Below are 24453 nucleotides of genomic sequence, written 5' to 3' on the forward strand. Positions count from 1 at the left end.
GGATATTCTTTACAGCTATCCAGTGTTCCAAACCTAGATTGTATTGATACCTGCTAGTCAAACTAACAGCATATGCGATATCCGGCCTAGTACACAATATTGCATACATTAAACTTCCAATAGCCGAAGCATATTGAATCCTGGCTATTTTATCTCTTTCTTCATGTGTCTTTGGAGACATCTCTTTAGAAAGGTGGATACCATGTCTCACTGGTAACAATCTTCTCTTGGAATCAAGCATGTTAAACCTCTTTAACACATTTTTCAAGTATAGACTTTGGGATAAACTAATTATTCTTTTTGCTCTATCTCTATAGATGCGAATCCCAAGAATATAGGTTGTCTCCCTTAAGTCTTTCATGGAGAATGTATTTGACAACCATACCTTTATAGTTGTCAACATACCTGTGTCATTACCCATCAACAGAATATCATCCACATATAAGACAAGGAAAGTGATAGCATTATCACTAACCTTCTTATATACACATGGGTCATCCTCATTTTTAATAAAACCAAATGACTTAATGGCATCATCAAATGGATGTTCTAACTCCTCGAAGCTTATTTTAACCCATAAATGGATCGCTTTAGCTTGCATACTTTGGAACCATCTTGGGATTCAAAACCCCTAGGTTGTTTCATTAAAATGTTTTCTTTAATGTATCCATTGAGAAAAACTATTTTGACATCCATATGCCAAATCTCATAATCATAGTATGTAGCTATTGCTAATAGAATCCTAATTGATTTAAGCATGGCAAGATGCGAGAAAGTTTTCTCATAGTTAATTCCTTGCCTTTGGCGAAATCCTTTTCGCTACTAGCCTTGCTTTATAGGTCTCTACCTTTTCATTAGAACCAATTTTCTTTTTGAAAACCCATTTGTTCCCTATAGGTACAATACCTTAAGGTAGGTCAACAAGATCCCAAACTTGATTCTTATACATGGAATCAATCTCGGATTTCATAGCATCAATCCATTTTGAAGAGTCTATATCTGATATAGCTTCTTCATAGGTAAGTGGATCATCTCCATGATTTACTTCTTCATGAGCAGACAACTCTTGTTCTTCTTCATGAAGGAAATCATATCTCACTGGAGGGTGAGATACCCTGATTGTTCTACGAGGAACAACTGTAGATGTTTCATCAATAGGTGTAGGTTGAGTAGATAGATCTATATTCATCTGATCTGTTGGTTAGTCAGAATTCTCCAATTCTAACTCTATTTGCCTTCCTTTGCCTCCTTTTTGAACAAATTATTGTTCAAGAAATGTGGCATCTCTACTTACCACAACCTTTTTGTGATGTAAGCAAATAAAAATAATATCCAAAACTATCTTTTGGATATCCAACAAATCGACCCTTTTCTGATCCGGTTTCCAATTTATTAGTGTTCAGCTTTTTGATATAAGCTGGACAATCCTAAATCTTAACATGCTTAAGACTTGGTTTTTTTCTATGCCATATCTCATAAGGTGTGGAAGATACTGATTTTGATGGAATCCTATTCAGAATATGCAAAGCTGATTCTAATGTAAATCCTCAAAAGGAGATTGACATATCAGTATAGCTCATCATACTACGTACCATATCCAATAGGGTACGATTTCTCCTTTCAGATACACCATTCAGCTGTGGTGTTTCTGGAGGAGTCAGTTGGGAAATAATGCCGTGCTCTCTCAAGTATTCATAAAATTCAGTACTCAAGTATTCACCTCAACGATATGATAGAAGAGCTTTAATACTCTTTCCTGTTTGATTTTCTACTTCAGATTTAAATTTTTTGAATTTTTCAAAGGATTCATGTTTGTATTTCATCAAATACAAATACCCAAACCTTGATTTATTATCAGTAAAGGTAATAAAATAATGAAAACCGCCTCTAGCTATTTTTTTAAATGGACTACATACATCACTATGTATTAGCTCCAAAATATTTTCAGCTCTTAGCCCTTGTCCTACAAAGGGTGATCTAGTCATTTTGCCCTGAAGGTAGAATTCACAGGTTGGAATAGTTTCAGAACCCAATGAGGATAGAATCCCCATTTTCTTCAATTTTGCAATCCTATCTTCTGCAACATGACCTAACCTTAAGTGTCAAATATATTTTGAACTTGAGTTGATTTTCACCATGGCATTGCATTCATTTAGATCGCTTGCATTCATTTTGTGCTTGTTATTATTATCCAAATAATAAAGACCATCATTCATATAACCCGAACCAATATATTTATTTCTAAAATAAATATTACAAACATCATCTGTGAACTGAAATTCGTAGCCATTTCTAGTCAAACTAGTTATAGAAATGATGTTCTTAAAAGCATCAGGTACATATAAAAAATTATCCTAACACAAAATATGTCTAAACATGTAAAAAGATTTAGATCATATGGCTAAAGCTTCAACAGTTGAGCCATTGCCAATCCGGAGTCTAACATCTTGAGAACGCAAGCTGCTACTGTTTGCTAGTTCCTGCATATCATAAGAAATATGAGAACTAGCACCAGTATCTAAAACCCAAGTTGTAGATGAACTATGAGTATCGTCAGAATCTAAATAAAAAGATATGGACATACCTTCCAAAGATGTATCCTTCTTGTCCTTCAGAGAAGCAAGATACCCTGGGCAGTTTCTTTTCTAGTGCCCATCCTGCTGGCAGTGGAAACACTTTCCTTTGCCTCTATCAGCTTTAGTCTTCCCTTTCTGTTTAGCTATTTTTTTAGAAGGACCAGGAATCTGAGGTTTCTTTTTCTTATTGCCCTTCTTCTTGTTGGACTTTCCAGCAAAAGAAGATGCAATCAAAGCTACCTCTTTTCCTTTATTGTCCGGCATATTCTTTTGGGCAATAACCAGCATGTTGAGTAAACCAGCCAAGGTGCATTCCTATTTAGTCATGTAGAAATTTGTCACAAAATTCTCAAATGACTCAGGTAGGGACTGAAGGATCAAATCCGTTTGCAGTTAGAAATTCATGTTAAAGTCAAGATGTTCCAGCTGCTCAATCAGCCGAATCATCTTGTGGACATGATCCCCAATATTCTGTCCCTCAGACATCCTCATGCGGAACAGTTGTCTAGATATCTCATACCTAGCATTCCTGCTGTGCTCACCATACAACTCTTGCAGGTGAAGGAGGATCTCACTCGCACTCTGCATGTTTTCATGCTACTTCTGTAACTCATTACTCATAGAAGCAAGCATGTAACACTTGGCTCTCATATCATGCTCCTTCCACTTGTCTAAAGTTTCATGTTCCTCTTGTGTGGCCTCTGGAGGTAAGGGACCAGGAACCTGTGAGTATAGAACATATCCTAAATGTTCAAGGTTCAGGACAAGTTTCAAATTTTTTAGCCAATCAGATAGATTATGTCCTGTCAACCTATTGCGATCAAGTATACTTGTAAGGATATTAGATGGTGGTGGTTGTTCTATGCTCATTATTATCAGAAAATTAACTACAGAAAATAACTAGATTAATTAGTAAATGTATCATGCAATTAACCAAAATGATTATGGTCTTTTAATCAAATTGGTCCTCCCACTAACTTAGCGAATCCTATACTTCCAAAGTAGAAAACAGAAATTCTAGTTGGATGGATTTATAGTGGGTGATTGAATTTTTATAATCTTATTGATCATTCTCAGGCACATCCATTATTGGAATTTCAATAAACTATAAGTGAGCAACTCCTTGCCCATCACATCTCATGTGAGGTTCAATCCTTTACCTAGCCCCTAATGCTCAAAATCTCATGCACATCCAATATTGGCTTATCTTGCATTAGTTAAGTTGATCCTATTGAGCCAGTAAACATGCAAATAATTTTAATGTCCTCAGGCACATCCATTATTGGCCACCAAACCATTTACATATTTACAACATCTCATGCTTAACAATTATTCTTAAGAAAATCTCTTAAATTAATTACATCATATGCAACTATTTGAAATTTCTTAAAATAATTGCCCCAACGGAGGGCCCATGTTATAATTACTTTAATTATACAATTTCCAACTTAATCATTTTTTTGGAAGATTTTGTGGTCGTTCTAATTACTATTAAGGTCTCACTTTGCACAATATCCAATTAGCATGCATATATCATATACTTGCACACATTCTCATACATCTCATGCATTCATGGATAATAAATATAGTATGATCATGGACTTTCTAGGGAATTCAATTCTGAGCCACCAAGAATTGAATCAAGGCATTCCTAGGTGCATTTCATTCATTCATATTACAAGAGTTACTGAAGAAGTACATAATCAACACTTGATCTTGAATTCCTCCCACTGGTCTCACCAATGCTCTTGACCTCCTTGATCTTCTTGCAATCCAATTACATAGTAATCCTTGGCATACCAAGACGAATTTACAAGAACTAAATAAATGAAATTACAACCCAAAATATTACAACCTTTATAATACATGCCCCAAAATAAATTAAAATAAATTAATTAATTTACAACCCAAAGAAACATAAAAAAATAAATTCAATCACATTGGTCTTTTATTGTCCATGATAATCCATTATTCATATCACTATTTAACAATTAAATAAAATATACATACTTAAATTAAATTGAATATCTCATATTCAACTTAAAAATTCAGATTTGAATAAGATTCAAATAAATTTAAAAATTCAGATTTGAATCATATTCAAACAAATTTAAAAATTCAAATTTGAATCAAAATTTAATTGTGTGATTAAAACTCTTAATTAAACACTTTAATTAGTCATGGCCCTAATTATGGGCCTTGAAACCAAAGCCACAAACAAGTCCAAACAGCCATGTGCACCATGGTGTTCTTCATCAAGCCGCCACCTTTGCTTTACAACCAGCAATGAATCAATAACCTCATGATCAAATCACACAATTAAATCATATAGCAAATATAGTGGCTCTGATACCAATTGATGGAGCAGAAGCATGAAAAATATAAGTTTAGATCATTGAATTCAAAAAAATTTTTCATCTAGGGTCACATGTATCATGCAAAATTCTTTTTTATCTATTTAATTTCAATGATAAACAACATATTAAAATACTTTTAATATATTTTTTGGATCTACATTTATCATTTAAGATTTTAGAATTAACAGATTAATTCATTAGAACCCTAGATTAGATTAAGAACAAGTGCACTAACCTTTTTAATGGTCTGCAGTATGTTTGACACCTTTGGGATGCTCCTAGGACACCAGATGTTGTCCCTCTAGCTTGTCCACACTAAGATCACTAATGGCAGCCCCTTGAACAGCTTCTTAAGCCTTTCCAATCAATTAGAAATTCAGGTTTTGCCTTTTGAGAGATTACAAATGTATACAGGACACTAGAAATGATTTCTCGCAATTTTAATTCAAGAGAATGTTGGTCATTCTCTTTGAAGTGGTGAAAGATGAAGAAGAAGAGAGGGAGAGGCTCCTTTGGGTGGCGGCACCAAAGAAGAATAGCAGCCTTGTTATTTTACTCTTTCATAATAACACATTATATAGCTAGGTCACCACTTAAAACCCTTGCCACATGTCACCTTTTGATTGGCTCTTAGTTTAATTGACCCAATCACATTGTGCCAAGTGTCAAACCTAGATTTAATCTTGACTTTGATCATCTTACATGATTAAAAGACAAATGGCAAGCTTATGTATAGTGCCATGTGTCACCATCTCATGGTGCCACATGTCATCCTGTGAAATGACCAAAATACCCCCGTGTCTTAATTTTGAGTTCTCAACCCAAAATAATTATTTCTCTTCTTCTAATCAATTTATGTCAAATATAAATTAATTAATTAATCTCTATTAATTAATTTCTCATAATTAAATTCATATTTAAACACTTTAAGTATAAATTTAACTTATCTATACATCCATTAACCTAAATTTGGTTTCAAGCCATGCAAGGGCTTTGCAATCTAATTGCAAACCAAACCTATTTAATTCATCAATTAAACTCTTTAATTAATTAATTAAATCATATTTAATTTGGTAATTACTTGTGTATGTGTGTGACTTACTAGGCTCATCACTAATTGGCAATGAGACATGATATTAACTCTTAATATTATCAGAACTCTTTCTTACCATAAATGATTTCTCTAAATCATTTTATGCACCTCATAGACCATGGTTAACACCTAGCATAGCATGCCATGGCCACCCAATTAGTAATAAGGTTTACCTTAAATGAACCTATAATCATATGTTACCATGTACTAGAATCTCTTTACCATAAATGATTTCTCTAAATCATTTTATGCACCTCATAGACCATGGTTAACACCTAGCATAGCATGCCATGGCCACCCAATTAGTAATAAGGTTTACCTTAAATGAACCTATAATCATATGTTACCATGTACTAGAATCTCTTTGTTATAAAATCCCAATTCGAGCTGGAGTTATAGTTTATGTCAAACCCCATTTGCTATGAATGTTATGTTCTCTTTTAATTCCAGTTCTTGATTAAAAAGATTTTCTCATCATAAACTCTTTTCTGATTAAATCTATCTATCCTGGCCAGGAACTTAAAACATCAAGAACAATTAAATGAACAGAGGATTTTATCCCTATTTACTTAGGGTAACAGATTCCATCTTGATCAACACCTACCTCCATATATAACTAGTAGGAGCCAACACATGCTCATATACCCATACACAGTACAAGTATGAAAGCAGTATCAAACTCAAACTACCTATATATAAGATAACTGTGTTATTTCAGGTCTAAAGATTATATGCACTGATATGATTTATGACAATACATTGACAAGAGTAAACTCCATGTGCTTGTCATAAATGTTACTGGTTCGGCCTACTTATCATGCATAAGTGCCTATCATGTTTGTTATATTGTATGAGACTCACCATTCCATCTTATTTATATCTCATATAAATACATTGGGAACAAACATGAATATAATCTTTCTGGATAAGTCAAGTCCTGTGTGAAGTATCCTCAATTGTGAACCAATTTGTGATACTTTGTGATGGAAATACGGTCACTCATATTTTTAACAACTTAAGAATAGAATTTTTAACAAAATATCAATGGACCTTTTTTATTACACATAAATATATTATGTAAACGCAAAAATGAAAATATCTTTTATTAATAAGACATGTATAAAATACATACTATATGATATAATTTAGAGCATGCTACTAACAAAACTATCAGCTCGGCTAGTATCCTTTGTTCATACTTGCTTCCACAGAAGACTGCATCCTCAATCCAGTGCCCCTTTCAACTTGTAGCTGTAGGGCATAGGCCTACTTATAGGTACTTAATGTACAAGAAGTTGGGATTCTGGGTGGAACAGAAGAAGCATTGTCCTCTCCTACGATAGAAGACAGAAAAGAGTTCACAGGTGAGAGTAGCAATTCTCTCTCCACCAAGAAACGCCAAAAAATAGCCATTGGGCAGGCTTCCCTGGCAACTATAAAAAGGACACAACTCCAGTAAATTGGACCATCACCTAATTTTCTCATAGAGAAGCACCTCAAACTGCAAAGCTCTCTCTTGGGAAGCCCTCCCTTGCAAAAACAGAACAAGAGAAACGCGAACCCCAGAGAGGGAGCTATAAGATTCCAATTTTTGTTCACCGATCTGCCCGATGAGAGCGGTCTTGGCTTTTCTTTTAGCACAACACGCTTAGCTCACTCTCACATAAACTTATTTCTCTCCCTCCTTTTCTTCTTCATACTCCTCTATCCCATAACTAATTAACCTTTCCTTCTCTCAATTTCCATATCATTTACTGCAAATTAATAATTGTAATGCAATGGCAATAGACTGCATCAAAGCCATGCCATCAATACCTCAACACCATCCTAAAGAAGAATGCAAAGATGATCAGAAACCTATAGTTTTTGATGCCAGAGTGCTTAGTTACCAATCCAGCATACCCCAACAGTTCATTTGGCCAGACCATGAAAAGCCTAACGTTAATGCACCAGAACTCCCTGTTCCTCTTATTGACATGGGTGGGTTCCTCTCTGGTGACCCTGTTGCCGCAATGGAGGCTTCAAAGCTAGTAGGCGAGGCATGCCAGAAGCACGGTTTCTTTCTCGTTGTTAATCACGGAGTCGATCGACAGCTCATAGCCGATGCCCATCGCTACATGGACAACTTCTTTGAATTGCCACTCTCAGAGAAGCAAAGAGCTCAGAGGAAAATTGGAGAGCACTGTGGATATGCTAGTAGCTTCACTGGCAGGTTTTGCTCTAAGCTTCCTTGGAAAGAAACGCTTTCTTTTAGCTATTCTGCCGAGGAAAACTCAGCAAAACTCGTCCAAGACTATTTCCATAAGACAATGGGTGAAAGTTTCGCAGAATTGGGGTAAGGCAGAGACCAGACCAATGATACTATATTATGATCGATTATTCCTCTTCTTTTGTTTCTTATATATAAATTAAAATTGAAGACTTAAAAAGAACAAGTTTTCTTCTATCTTTGTGTGACCAGGAAGGTGTACCAAGACTATTGCGAGTCTATGAGTACTCTGTCACTGGGAATCATGGAACTCCTTGGAATGAGCCTAGGAGTGAGCAAAGCCCATTTCAGGGAATTTTTCGAAGATAATGATTCCATAATGAGGCTTAACTACTATCCTCCATGCCAAAAACCTGACCTGACATTAGGAACTGGGCCTCATTGCGATCCAACATCATTAACAATCCTTCATCAAGACCGAGTGGGCGGTCTTCAAGTTTTCGTAGACAATGAATGGCGTTCAATTAGCCCAAATTTCGAAGCCTTTGTCGTTAACATTGGCGACACCTTCATGGTAAGTTGTTTTTTAGCTTCATATGGAACGCCTACTCATACTCATATGATATGATGATGTGTTGGTAAACAATAATATCAAGATGATAATTTAATTTCAGGAAATCGAGAAGGTTAAAATTTAGACAAATGTTAATGTTTCTGATAGTGGGCTTTCTTTGTTTCCTTGTTTTATCAGGCTCTTTGTAATGGGAGATACAAGAGTTGCCTGCATAGAGCCGTGGTGAACAGTGAGACACAAAGGAAATCTCTGGCTTTTTTTCTGAGTCCAAAGAGTGATAAGATGGTAACTCCTCCAACCGAACTGGTGGACAGTTGCAACCCAAGAATATATCCTGATTTTAAATGGGCCACGCTTCTTGAATTTACACAGAAGCATTACAGAGCCGACATGAAAACCCTTGAAATGTTCACAAATTGGCTTCAACAGAGAAAGTAGCTAAAGAAAGTGGGGTAGCTAGTAATGCGTCGCAATTAATCAGACCTCTGCATGCTATTGGTCTTTTTCGCCCGGGAAAGTGACATTGGTGGGAGAGGAAAGAGAAGCGTAAGGTAGAGATGGGAATTTTGGTCAGATTTGGAGGAAGACAAATAGCAGCAATAACATAGAGAAGGAAATGCTAGTTTTTATTTTCATAAGTCTGTAACTATTCGCTCATGAACAAAAGCCACGTAAGGAACCAATTAATCGAAACTTGGATGTGCTAAATTTTTGTATTTTTCTTTGATAATATAGAAAGAATATTCCTCTAAAACAAAAAACTATTACTAGCATTACCTCTCTTCACATGAATTACACAAGGCAGAACTGAACTCTGCACTTTTTCTTTTTCATTTTATAAAACATTCATTCAAATTTTGGAAATTAGGTTCGAAAATTATAAAAAAATGAAAAAAAAAAAAAAAAACACACACACACATAGAGGATGTTGCAGTAGCACGCCACTCAAAAGGTTTGTGCTGCACTTACTTTCTGGCTACTGATCGATCATAATACTAATCCTTGATTGTTTTTCTTCTAAAAATAGACTACATATGAGAAACTGCTTTTCAGTGTTAATATATACCTTCTTCCATTCAAATCTATGACAACCAAATTGCCTTCTCTGTTGGCATGTGCGCACAACACCGCACAAGCAGGTCAAGTTCCAAGAAAACCCAACACCCCCACCCCCACCAACACCACCCAACCCCACCCCCCCCAACCCAAAAAAAAAAAAAAAAAGTTTAATCTGAAATTTATATAAAAAAACAAAAATTGAAACTGCAATGGAAATTCCTTTAGATCATCGAAATGATTCCATGGTTCAAAATCCTTCGTCAGAGATAACATCAACCAATAGTATGTTGTGTATTTGCTGTTCTTGGACCTATATCTACATGGGTAGGATTAAGAGAGTTTCAAATAAATCCAAGGAAGGATATGGCCCACCAATTGAATCATTCGGAACAATAGTTTGCTACAATCCATAAGAGGATTGACAGAGCTTTCTTTGTGTAATTTTCATTATTGTCATAAATGAATAATATATATATATATATATATATTATATCTGGAGATTTGGAAGGTTTTGCAATATAGAATAGAAAGAAATACATTCAACATTTGTCGTGGCGTTTGTCCTTGAATGCAGTAACATTCTTTTCTAGTGAATATGTATAGAGGGTGCCTAGCTATTTAAACTTTCAAATTTGCAACTCCCCATGTGTTATTATAAGCTCATCATTTCGTTTCGCCCATCTCTTCTAATCATGCTTCTACCAACTCCAAAAATTTATTAATCTAATCTCTCACTCCATTAAAACCTCTCTTAACAGTGCCCTGCAATGAGATGCCACTAGCCTTTTCTTAGTTCTTTCACTTTACCTTTTGTGTAACCTAACGGGCCTTTTGTGCTCTCTTCGTAAAGAAACTTCGCCAAATCACCAAATAAAAAAAATTTAAGGAATAAATTAAAGGCCATGACTGCATCATACAGCGAGTCAATGGCATGCTGCTAGTGAAAACAAGGTTGGGCTTGAAGCGTAAATAAGCATAAGTCACTTTACTTTATGTTAACTAATAAACGGAGTAATCAGGAATCAAACTATAAACCTTGATATGAAATACTCTGATATATTAGAAATTAATTCAAATATGATTGATTTAGTCTTCATAATATTTTTCAAGATTTTAGAAATAATAGTTTTTAAAATTGTTGCATTTTAATTTTTAAGATGATGATCTAATATTGATTAAATAGTTAAAATTTGTATGAGATTTTATTTTATTTAGTTACACTTTAATGCTATATAAATAGTACAATTAATTAATTTTTGTGTCAATGAAATATATAAAGAATTTCTTTCTATTCAATAAAAATATTTTTTATTCTTTTGCATTTATTTTTGTCCAACATGATATCATGTCAAGAGGGCACTCAACTTAAAACCTAAGTTAAACCAAAAGACGATTTAACTTATCAGTAGGTTTCTGTCTATCTAATGGATCGCCATCGTCTTTGCCATCACATGATACACATCCCCAGCTAGCATCGACGCTGACGACAACAACGAGGAGTCTATTATTACCATGGTTCTCACTCTAGCTACCATGTTTCTCTGCACCACATGCTTTTTTAGTCTATTGTTACTCGACAAAAAAGTAAGGAAATTTTGGTTTTGAGAAACTAGGGAATGAATTTACAGCAGATCCTTCATCCTCCTGCAAATACAGTGAGTATTCTATTTCGCAATTTGTTTGAATTTATGGTGGTGACAGCTATCTTAATTGGCTGCATACACTAATTGTTCCAATTGAGAAATGTTGTTTGGGCACACAGCCGCCAAAGGTAAGGACAATGACAGTGCCATTCCCGTACTCCCTTCCAAAAGGCCCGCATCACATGGAAACATTTGTTGTTTGTCTTGGCGCCACTCTCTATTCCAACTCCAAGAAGGAACATGTATACATATATTTTGCTCAGAAAACTATTCCCTTGTCACTACACGACATTTCTTACGATTTCTTTCATGAATACCCACCACACCTGACCTGCCTTAACCCACATCCATACAAATTTCACACCTTTCTTTCTTTTTTATCTATTCTTAAATCCTTCATTTCTTCACGATGCATTGTCAAAATTATACAATTACATCCGTTAAAAAAAAAAAAATCAATCTTGTCCAATTTAAATAAAGTGACGAGCGAGCAACATAGGATTAACCAAAAATGAACATGTACATAGGATGTTGGACTTAAACGAAGAAGGATAATTTAATGTTTCCAACAGTAGAAAGCATCCACATGCATGCTTCCTGCATGATTGTGTAAAGGCTATTCAATCATGGCGTGGTAGATTCACTTCAAATGTTGGGACCAATGCACATGAGGGGTCTCTATCCAATGCTTCCCATGCAACACAATTTTTTATTTTTATTTGTTTGGAATTTGGTAAGGACAAATTGATGGGGCTTGTATTTATGGGTATTTGTGTCGTTATCTTGTTGAATAAGAAGTAAGTGCAAGAGATTAAATAAACTAACATGAACACTAACAAAATCCCCTCATAAGCAAATAGCAAAAACAACAAAGCAACAGTTCAAACGGTTTCCATATAATTATTTAGGACAGGCAATAAAAACAATATCACTCACACTCTTTCATTAATTAATTGCCCAACCATTGCTTAGAAAATTTATCATTTTCATATCTTTATCAACTAGACCTATTGTGTTTGCTGCCCTGGTTTAAATCATCTAGTTTTCATTGCATATAAGACAAACGTAAGAAAAAGTGAAAACCCTAGTTCCTTTGTTGTTAATTACATGATAATATAAAATAACCCACCATTAATTGCGAGATTAGCTCACTTTGTTTGTTCGAATTGGCTAATTTAGACCCATTAGGACCACATCGTGAAAATGAGTAATTTTATAGTAAAGTCGGTGTTCCATATAACATATCACATGAAATGATAAAATAATAGAAAATATATAAATATAATTATTAAAATTTAAAAGAAAAAATAACTATTTTCCGCTATAATTTTTTAAAATTCACTATATATATATGTATATATTGATTTATCATTCTATATAGGCTATTTTACATAAAATAATCGGATATGGTATATAATTTCTCGCAAGGAAGTGCAGATTGAGTTGGATAACGTTGTTTCTTTCTTAACAAATGAGTGATATTTTACTTGTAATTCTTTCATAGTGACGTGCCAGGATAACGAACACACAAGAATGGCTATTCAATTACACAAAATATTATTTCTTCTATTTCCTTGTCTTTTCTGTTGGCTGCATACCTAGAAAATGACATGTTCATATAGAGAGATATCGTCAGAAAAACGACGAAATATATATGTACATATATACATTCACTCCTCATATCTCTTATCCACTCTCGCTCTAAACCTCTACAGCAATGGTAATTCCAATATAAATATAAAAATTGACAGAGATTCTTAAAAATAAATAAGGACGGGATAAGCATTCGCCACGCAATGCAAATAATCTGAAAGATGATAAATGATTATTTATTTATTTATTTGAGGAGACAATTTATTGCGTTGAATTTTAGTGCTGTTTTATGTTTTCACGTAATTGATCGAAAACGATATTAGTATTTAGTACAAAACTTTTGCGCATGAAATGAAAATGAACTTCAATGATAGAGGTTGATGGTGATGATATTTTCAGTGAAGTTTTAGATGGTGCTGCATGCATATTGCCATATGTGGTTCTTATACTTGAGTTGTCGTCTTGACTCATATGACAACCTTGAACGTTTCCCAGAAACGACGAACCCAAATTGTTTCTGTGGGCTGAAACGCAATTTCACAAGAACAACACCTTTTTCTGGACTAATAGGCCCTTGGAACTTGACAGATTTACTCGCGTAGGCCGAAATGCAACTTCACCTGAGCAACACTTCTTCCTAGGCCCTCGGCAGATCCATTTCTGTGGGCTTTTTCAATTTTACGTGAGCAATTACTCGGTTTTCCCACATTATTTATTATTTTATTTTAATAATATAATTATATATATTTTTATAATCATATTATTAATTTTTTTTACAATAAAATTTTTAATTAATTATAATTTTATTTCACGGATTAATAAATAAATTAATAGATTATTTTTAAATTAATTAATATATATCAATAAAGTAGAAAAAGAAAGTGTGCCATGTAATGATTTTTGAAATATCATTAATAAAATTTTTAGACTTTAAATATATGAAATGTTTTTAAAATAAAATTTTAAAAATTATTACATAAATTTTATTTAGAAATTATTTATTTATATATAATTTTTAAATCACTTTTTTTAATATAATAAAAAATTTAATTAAATAATTAATTTTTTAAAAATGTAAAATATAATGAGCAAAGTTTTGTAACATCTGAAATTGTAAATTTGAAAATTTGAAACTTCTTAAAAAATTATAATAAATATAATTTTAGATAATTATTATTTTTTATTATATAAAAATTTAATAGTTAAAATTTTAATAATATTTAAATGAAAAAATAATATTTAATATGATAATACAATTGTTTTATAAAAAAATAGACTGCCATATGATAATTTTTTAAAACATTTTTATTAAACTAGTTGAAACATTGTTATAAAACTTTAATATAAATACATTTATATGGATACCCATCAATGGATGAGTTACAAGTATAATAAGGTATTTTTCTTCCCTTAACAACGTCTCTTTTCCTGTTAATTTGGAAATATGACGTGAATTGTTTAAGTAGTTTCCAATCCATCGTTATCTACTAATCTGTACTATGAAGTCAACCTTTTTTTTTTTTTTCGAAAGTAAGGATTTTATTATTGATAATCAAAGAGAATATATATGTATAGAGAGAGAGAGAGAGAGAGAGAGAGAGAGAGAGAGAGATTGAGGACTTCAAGACCATCTTTTCTGTCGCCACCTCCATCTCACTCCTTTAGCAATAACAATAAACCACAGTACTAGAGAAAGCAAAAATAGAGACACCATCCTTAAAAACCAGGCTTCAAGTAAAGAGAGAACATCCAAAAAGTAGAGTTGAAGTCTTCATTGAATCATAAAACCAAGTCCTGAAAAGCCCGTAATAGAGCAAACTAGCAGCAATTTTGGGAGGAGAGCATGATAGAGCTCTGTGGCTTCTTAATCCCTTGTAGTCATAGGAGCTAGCCACACATGCAAAGGCCTATGAGATTACTATCCTCCCACTGAAAACCCATAAAAAGCAGGAACACTGCAACCAACCCACTAAAAGTAAGAGATGATATCCTACCTCTACAGGACTCGAGCCACCTTTCTTAAAACCCCGAGTCACCATCTGCATAAAAGCAACAACCCAACCATGCAAGTAGATAGAAATATCCCAACAAATCTGCTACCAAAAGCAAATCAACAAAATATAAATAGAACTCAGCCCAAAAAAGAGGGAGGATTAACCCACATTTCTGAGCTGGGAAAGGATCTTCCTTATCTAAAAAGGGCAAAAAAGACCTCTAATAAAATAAGGATGATCAACTAACCGAAGAGGAAGTGAAGAAAAAAAAAAAAAAAAAAGAAATTTTCTCTCTTTATTTCCCAGAGAGAAGTCAACTACTTCACACCTCACTCTTTCATGTTGGTTATTTTTTGAGTGTATGGTATCCTACACCAATCCCATTGTGGCCAAAAACAGTACAGCCTAAGGCAGTCCAGGAAATTGATTTTAGTGTTTTTACGATAAACACGACATGAATTGGCCATTAACCAAAAAAAAATCCAGAAAAACTGAACAAAGATGAGAAAATCCCAATCACAGCCCATCATTTGGATCCACGAAATATTTTATAGCCTCAAGCAGCACAGAGAAACTGAGCAAGGCGATAATATTTTTTAAATTGTTATCATCATTAAAAAATGTTTAAATTAAATAAAACTTTCATCATCATTGGTGAGTAGGACACATTCAAATATTGAATACCTTTATTTGTAGTGTTTAATCGGATCATTATATGTGAAGCATCTGGGGCAACCATGTATGGGCTTAGAGTCCAAACCCAAGGACAAAAGCTTATAGCCTTAAGTGCCTAGGCCCATTATGGGCAATTTTTTTAATTGAAAGAAAACTCCTCCATTACGTTAGGAGTGGATAGAAATTTATATATTATTAGCTAACTTATCATTTGTATCTTTAAAAAAATATTTAGATGTTATATGCACAAAATCTTAAGCTAAATAAGGAAATCAGATCAATTTATACGTAATTTTGACCTTTTCTGATTAATATGGAAACTTTTGCGCATTTAAAAATCTGGATTTCACAACACAAGAAGATATTAATTCAGTGTCGCAATATTCCTTGTGTACAAGGAAAAATATAGAGAGGAAAGCTTAGAGTAGATCTACAAATTAAAAAAAAATTATTTTCGGACTGACAAAGATAATATTTCATTATTAATCATGGCCATCATTACCAAAAAGTCCATTGGGCCTGACACATTTTCTAATCATCTGCTGAAGAAAACATGAATTCTTTCAACACCAACACCAGAGTCTTGAACTTGGAGGGCTCCTTAAGCTCCACAACATGATAACCTCCCTCGCTAAAATGGCTTGCAATTCCTACATTTGTGGCCCTCAACATCTCCACAAGCTCCATCTGACGATCAATCGTTGGGTCACCATCGCATCCAGTCACCAACACTCTCCATCCCAGCAACCTCATGTTCTCCCAGAGTTTCGACCCACCATTGGCCGTTGGATTGCAATATTCATGATCACGGTCAACCCCAATTGGCAAGGACAAGTCCCACATGAGATCACTCACACTTAGTGGCAAATGAAGGTCGTTCACAAGCCTCAGCTCTGACTCCGTCCTTTGGGTTCCACCGATGAATGGATGATGCAGTATCAGCCCTTTGATCTTCAACGGCTCAAGACTACCAACTTCTCCGCCCACACGAAAGCCCGCATGGTAAGCTATGTTAGCCCCTGCACTACTACCCATTATGAAACATCTATTATAATCAGCATGCTCTCTCAGCCAGTCGAGTTGGCTGTTCTTGATCCACTGGAATACCTCTTCAGCATCATCATAGGCCGCAGGTAGACGATTCTCAGGCGCCAGGCGGTAGTTGGAAGAGACAACAATAGCGGGAATGTCAACGGCCATGTTTGAGCAAAAATCATGAAAAATTGTTGAGGCTGCACTGCAATTGATGAATCCTCCGCCATGAAAGTAAACTATGAGAGGAAGTTTGCTGCAAGTAAAGGAAGAATCAGGTAAAAAGACACGAATCCATGTATTTTTGGATTGGTTGATGGATATGTCTTGGGAAAGAACAGGAGTGGAATCGACTGAGGGTGAAGAATTTGAGTATCTATTGGGGTCTCTTGTAATTGTGCCATCAGGATTGACCACAATCTGGAGATATTGGTAGGGGTTCACTCTGCAAATGGATGCTGAATTTTGACCTGACATTGGAGTACTCTGTTTATTGCAATGGGTTTCCAACTACGAATAGCAAATATTAATCTGTGGGATTTTATGTTCCCCTTTTCTTACAAATTTCAAATACAATATTTGATGCTCAATCTATTTGGTAGCGCAGTTGGCAGAATTTTATTCTTTCTTAAAAAATGCCAACTTGTTCTTGCAAAGTCCACTGCGTCACTTGCTGAGGAAGTAAACGACTTAACATGAAACACAATATATTAAAGCCGTAGTGGGTAGATGTGAAGAGTCTTATATATTTAAAAGAATCTCGAGTTAAAACAGGTTTATAAAGGTAAAAGAGTCAATTAAATTAATTCTAACCTTTTAATAATAATCAGTTCAAATTTGAGTAAATTTGCTGTAATTCTTATTTTGATGGATTCATTTACTTTTTACCCTTTCAATTAAATAATAGGAAAGTAATCTTTAAATGAGTTAAATTAAATAATTTTGCTACATAAAATGTTTTTAGAATGAAATTAGATCCGTTTACTTAAGTTTTAAAAAGTTCTTATTTAATATTTTGCAAATATTTTCCTCGTTGAGAGTGAAAGCAATTCTCTTAATGAATCAGAAAATTTGATGATCTATAAAGCTCATTAATCCAACTTATCACCTCCTGTTTCTAACATGAATTTATGGGAACATGTAGGCAACCCAGGATTTTTTTTATTTTTTATTTTACTAATTAAAAATAAAAAATACCTTTCACAACAGAGAGTTACTGTCTTAGACCTCACTGTTCAACTTTATTTCATTTTATCTAAATTTATTTCATTTTATATATTTTAATTAATATCTAAATTTATTTCATTTTATATATTTTAATTAATACTCAACTCAACTCAACTAAGCCTTTATCCCAAAAATTTAGGGTCAGCTATATAGATTCGCTTTTTCCACTCTGAACGATTTTGGGTTAAATCCTCAGAAATGTGTAATGCTTCTAAGTCATGCTGTACTACTCTCCTCCAAGTCAATTTAGGTCTACCCCTTTTTTTTTCTATCCTCTAACCTAATGTGCTCTACTTGTTTAACTGAAGCCTCCGTATGTCTACGCTTCACATGACCAAACCACCTCAATCTCCCTTCTCTCAACTTATCTTCAATTGGCACCACTCCTACCTTTTCTCTAATACTTTCATTACGGATTTTATTTAGTCTAATATGGCCACTCATCCACCTTAACATTCTCATCTCTGCAACTCAACTCTTATCTTAGATGCATACGACTCTTTCAGTGCCCAACACTCACTACCATATAGCAATCGTATGGTATGCGATAAAATTTTCCTTTTAATTTATTGGGAATCTTACGATCACATAAAACTCCCGTGGCACGTCTCCACTTCAACCATCCGGCTTTAATCTTATGAATAACATCCTCCTCACATCCTGAGCCTAGATATTTTAATTAATATTCTATATAAATTATTTTTTATTACTAATTTATATTTCAAAAATTCAATAATTTATAAAATATATAAACATTTATAAATATTATTTTAAAAATATATTTTACATTTAATTAAATATTTATATAAACTATTAAACAATAAAAAACAAATATAAAATCTAAATTTGATCTCTGTCACATTATTTTTGAAACTGAATTCATCCTAAACTAAAAAAAAAAAAAAAACCTCCGCCGATGCCGTCCCTACCTTCAGCTCATAGCTATCGCATGCAAGCACAAAGAAATGGGTAGTGTCGCAGCTCGTCACTATCTCGAGGATAATAATAATTGAAAAACCAAAAAATACTGTTACAAAATTAAATGAAATTAAAATTTCAGATATGATTTGATAGAAAGGGACCAGCTGTTGCAACCCCAAGACAGAAGCCGCAGCACTGCAGTGGAAGCAGCCGCCATTTTTCTCTTGAAACCAATTTTTTAAGGTATCAAATTCAGCCCATAACAATATCAGTAGCCACCCTAAAAACCCACAATATATATAAATAATAAAACCCCAAAACAATACCCAAAAGCTACCCCATCAGTCAATTCAATAGGTCCCTCCGGAGGAGGATGATCGCAGAGATGACTGCACTTGCAAAAGGTGGTGATAGCAATCGGCGGCGGTGGGTCTCTGCTCTGGGTTCTGATCTAAGCACCTATTTTGCAACTCTTTAAGCATCTTCGGCACACCACTTGGACACAATCCACACGTCTTCACCAAGTGACCTACACCCCACACGTCCACTTTCACCCCATGCAATCCTCTTCCCATTTCCGGAGCGTACCTTCCACGCGCCTCCACTGTTTCATGTGGGTTCAACTGAGGGGCGACCACCGCCTCATCGAACCCACATACGAACCACTCATTTTCTCCGTCGCCTCTTCTCATTACCTTGTCCCAACTCAGGTCCCTGTGCATGAAAGATAGGTCATGCAGTGCTACCAAGGCTTTAGTCACGTATTTAAGAGCCTCTACCAGTTGCTCACAGTTCGTAGGCTTAAATTTCACCCCTCTTGGTTTGAACACCAATGCCAAATCTTTCTCCCGTGAAAGGTATATGAATTCTGCGTGTGGGATTCTCTGATCAAGAAAATCGTATATTTCCTTGACCGCTGCCCATTTTCTTCGGTTGGGGAAGAATCTTGTCACTGTGTTGGGTGTCATTTCGATGATGCCTCCATCGCCCGCATCCACTCTTTCAAAATCACTGAAGGTTAATTGCTTTAAAGTTCCTCCATTATTTACGTTGTTGAAGCAGCGTTCAGCTAGCAATGGCAATAACCCAGCTATTCTGTAACATGGCACCAGGGCTTTTAGTCTCTCCACCGGTGAAGATAGGTCTAAAGTACAGAGATCGGTACGGATTATGCGATCTTGGGATCGATACAATGCACAAAATGTTACCAAGTAGCCAACTGCATAGTAGCCTAGAATATAAGGGATATCCATATAAGTCCATAAAAGCTTCTCTACTATAGAAGAAGAGGGATCAATCAGACCTTCCCTCAATTGGTCGGTTTCCTCTCCTCTCCACAAACAAAAGTTTCTAACAAATCCGGTCACATTTGGCCACTGATCCTGCAATGTATCCACTGATGATGAAGAGTCTTTTCTAACAATAACCACTTCAACAGAGCAGAATTTGGACACAACCCTATTAATACAATCATCCCAAATGCCAATAAAAGAGTCTCTACTCGAGGCATTGCCACCACTGATGCAAGGGTTAGTTCGGATAACTGAGCTCAAGATATCAAATGCGATACCTCTGCAATCTAAAAGTTCAGCAGTAGTAGCGAAGAAGCGTTCTTTGCCTGGAGGTAAGTCTCTGTAAACATCTCTCCTAAGTGGGAAGCGTAGTTCTTCAGGTGGCGGCTCTTGTAAATACCATGAGAGTTCAAACAAGTTTGGAAGTGCTGTTGGTGGCACTCGAAGACAACCCACGTAATACTCAGTTGGATCTTGAAATTCTCCTGGTGGGATTGCTGTTCATATAAGCATAATATTAACATGCATATACATATTATGGAAAATGCCTTACGTTTCAAATTTCCCAACTAAAAACAACATTTAACAGTAAAAGACACGTGAAAAGAAAACTGGTAGGGATTTCATCGTAAACCATAAGCTCACACAGTTGCGTTCGTTAGAACAATAAATCACTAGACTCACATCTTATTGAGGGTTCTATTGATGGAAGCTGAGCTCTTTCAACGAAACCTGGTATAAATAGAAAGCTGTGAGATGTGAATTCCTAGACTCCAGTTTTAAAATGCTCATGTTAAGACAAAGGTATTTGTACCAGAAGAAGCGGAAGCTGATGGGCAAGACTTTCTTCTTCCGAAGACTTTGACTTGTTGTCCAGAAACGAATCTATCAACCGAGAAACCTTTTAGGGGTCCATCTTCGAAGGCTTCCATGGTGCAAGCTACCATGGAATCGTCGAAGAAAGTGAGCTCATCGGCATTCAAAAAGCTTGATCCTTGAACCCTCACTCTCCCTCTATTTTCCCCTTCTTCAGCCCACAAACTCACTGATTCTTCCCATGTCATTCTTATTTTACCAATTCTACGACGCTCCTTTGATGACGAAGAAGTACCAGCAACGACGTCCATCGAAGTCTCAAACCCTAACATACTCCCCCTACTACCGTGAAAGTAAGCTTCAGCTCCACTGGTCATGACTTTCTTTGTCCTTGCTGCCCAAAAAAATAAAGTTGCATTCTTTAGAGAAAACAAGTGGAAGAAGCGGAAAATAATGGAACATTGCTATTGATTACTAATAGTAGAGTGCCTACCTGGGACAGAATAGTCATCTTCTTTGAAAGGAGGGGGTGGAGGGAGAGCTCTTGCACCAGTAAGAGCAGTCCTACTACCATCATCATCAGAAGCAATTGCAGGTGGTCCTCTGCTCGAAGTTCTCATGCGAGAACCCATAAACTGAGACAACTCTTCAAACACTTCCTCGTCAAAAGAAGTAGGCAACTTACGTTGCTTCCTTTCATAAGGAGAAATTCTAAAATAACTCTTCCTCATTTGATCTCCCTCACTGCCTCTCTCCCATTCATAAACCTTCCTAAACTCACCCAACATGTTATCCCATTTGGTACCAGCAGTTTTTGCATCTCTATTTACCCCATGCCTTTGCAAGAACTCTGCCACTTCTGCATCTTTATCAGCTCTCGTTTTCCCTCTTGTTGATTGTACTGTGACTTCGCCGGTGATTTGACCGGTCTCTAGGTGCTCAGTCCTCGAAGATGTACCAGAGGCATCATACCCACCTTGGTATTGGACCCTCCAAGCCCTCGCTAACCATAACATCTCATTTGGTTTCCAAACTGGGCTCACATACTTGCCCTTTCTAAGCTGGTGGTGAAGTTGCTGTCCTTCTGTTTTGCTTGTCTCATGACCAGAAGCTGCCAGGAAAGAAGGGATAGGGGAGTGTGGAGGAGATGAGGCCGTGTCCGAGGAGGAAGCGGCTGTAGCGTGAAGTTGTTGGGTTTGTGGGTTGGTGGTGGTGGTGGAGGCGACGATGGGGGTGGGATTTGTTGATGGTGATGGCCCTGATGGGCTTGATTCGCTGGTGACAATCGGAGTCTGTGTTTGTTGTTGTTGGCTTGGTGAAGGCAATATTTTCCATTGGGCAGTAGCATATCTGGGTCTCTTGGGGGTTACAGTCACAGTGTCAAATTGTTGGTCAAAAGGAGAAGAAGTAGCACCGATTGGGACATACAGAGGAGTAGAGATGAAAGGAGCTCCGGTAACAACAACAGACGGTGGCTGTTGGTGATGGTGTGGTCTCGTTTCTGGTGATTCCTCAAGTGGGTCTTTTGGGGAAGGTGAAAGTTGCTGCTGTTGCGATTGTTGGGTTTGATTCTTGGCCGATTCCACTTTGTTGTCACACATTTGAAAATGGTCCTGAAGAAAAAGAATTTCGCTAGAGAGAAGCAAAGGGCTTTAGGCCGAAACCAGAACAAGAGGAACAAGCACCATTCTTATAGAACTAAGTTGAAAATTGTAGAACTAACTCAGTCCCAAGTTAGTTTGTTTTATTGCTAAATCTGTCTGGGGTGGCTTCTGGGCTGGGATCGTTACCTCAATCTTGAAGAGGAAAAAGTCAGAAATAAGAGTGGGATATCATAGCAAGCTCAAAGAGAAAGAAAGAAGAGAAAAGAGACGAGATTGTAAAACTGCCTTGAATCAGACCCTTCAGTTGATTATTGACCAGTTAATGCAACCAGACATTGTTAATTTGATGTGTGATTTTGACAAGTAATGGAGACAGAGAAAGAGCAAAAAAAGGGGTACAACTAGTATATATACATGATTAGAAAAGGACATGATTGTACTTGACTGAGAGGCGCGGCTCTAAAAGAAATTACTAAGATTTTCTGTTTTTTAAGGCATTTAATGGGTTGGTTGTTTGGGAAGAGAGAAAAGGAAAGAAAAGTCCCCGCGACGAGTGAGGGAGGGAGCGGAGACTCTGAGTGTGCGGGTGAAAGAGAGCAGCTTCCGCAGCGTAATTTGGTCGCAGGCTGTAGGATGTGGACTCATCGAATCGATGGCTCTCTGCCTTTGTGCCTTGTCATTGGCCTATTTTGTTGCTTTCATTTGCGTCTTCTCGCCCCTTTTTGGGTTAAAACTAAATTGATAAATAAAAACTTTTTGTAAAAATAAGTTAATTCTGAATAAATGTAATAGTAGCTCACATCAAATTATAACCAACTCAATATTAATGAGATTTAAATTTAAAATCTCTTAATTTTTGTTAATTTTATCATTAAATAAATACTTTTTAATTTAATAAAAAATTCAACTAGTTCAATAATAATAATAATAATAATAATAATAATAATAATTTATTCATACAATGAGAGAGGAAAATTTTATTTTTTAATGATAAATTTCACAGATCAAGGTCATTGAATAACTTATAACTAAATAGAAAAAAAAATAACTAAAAATTTTAAAAAAAAAAGGAAATTTATATAAACACGGAACAGAGACCACGATGCCATTGGTATTATTAATGAGACGTGAAATTTGTAAGTTGAAAGTTGCATAGAATGAAGGAGTAAGCAATAAAGAGAGAACTTCATTTACTGTGTATGGAGTTTTATGTCCGTAAAAGCTAAAAAAAGAGACGAGGCAATCAAAGATCATGCAATGCAGGGCGGCTCACAGACGCAGCAGTAGCAGCGAGTAGAATTTCTTCGATTACTGACTACCAAGCCCGATAACCCATCGTCTGCTAAAAAGACCAGAAGCCCCTGCTTCTGCTTCCCCAGTAAACTTTTCGCCCGTAGATCCCCCCCTAACCCCCTTCTCCCTCGTCCTTCTTGTCTCTGCATATTCATTCACTTTCACTGTTCTCCACCATTTCTTCATATGCTTTCTTCAATTTGTTGCCCCAACTTTGCTTCTTTCTTTTCAGTACTTTGTTGTGCGATATTTGGTATTTTTATCTTCCTTTTTTGTTTCTATAATTTAAGCCTTTTCTTCTTGCAATTGGTGTATGGAAAATTGTATTGTGAATAGGTGATTTTATATTGCACCAAAAAAAAAAATTCAGTTGAGCAATCAATTGAATTGGTTATTAATGTAGAATACAATGAAATTATTTACAAATAACAATTAATAATTTTTTTGAGCCAATTAAAAAAATTTTATCTTTATATACGTCTTAAGTTTTTTCTA

At 35.5% G+C, this 24453-nt stretch overlaps 3 protein-coding genes across 3 annotated transcripts; 1 reads left to right on the forward strand and 2 right to left on the reverse strand.

Moving 5' to 3' along the window:
• The first annotated feature begins 7485 nt into the window (after positions 1-7485).
• Positions 7486-9582, forward strand: LOC110670142 (gibberellin 20 oxidase 1). The gene is made up of 3 exons (XM_021832098.2): positions 7486-8361; positions 8488-8809; positions 8987-9582. Exons 1-3 carry the CDS (start codon positions 7805-7807, stop codon positions 9245-9247), a joined length of 1140 nt encoding a protein of 379 aa, XP_021687790.2. The 5' UTR covers positions 7486-7804; the 3' UTR covers positions 9248-9582.
• Positions 9583-16233: 6651 nt separating this feature from the next.
• LOC110665685 (carboxylesterase 1) lies at positions 16234-17376 on the reverse strand. Its single transcript, XM_021825898.2, has one exon. The coding sequence runs from the start codon at positions 17280-17282 to the stop codon at positions 16305-16307; it is 978 nt and encodes a 325-aa protein (XP_021681590.2). The 5' UTR covers positions 17283-17376; the 3' UTR covers positions 16234-16304.
• Positions 17377-19021: 1645 nt separating this feature from the next.
• Positions 19022-22662, reverse strand: LOC110670187 (uncharacterized). The gene is made up of 4 exons (XM_021832155.2): positions 21555-22662; positions 21060-21455; positions 20930-20977; positions 19022-20742 (listed from the first exon to the last, which is right to left on the reverse strand). Exons 1-4 carry the CDS (start codon positions 22660-22662, stop codon positions 19304-19306), a joined length of 2991 nt encoding a protein of 996 aa, XP_021687847.2. The 3' UTR covers positions 19022-19303.
• Positions 22663-24453: the final 1791 nt, after the last annotated feature.

This window comes from Hevea brasiliensis, chromosome 17 (genome assembly GCF_030052815.1).
Source record: "Hevea brasiliensis isolate MT/VB/25A 57/8 chromosome 17, ASM3005281v1, whole genome shotgun sequence".
NCBI lineage: Eukaryota > Viridiplantae > Streptophyta > Magnoliopsida > Malpighiales > Euphorbiaceae > Hevea > Hevea brasiliensis.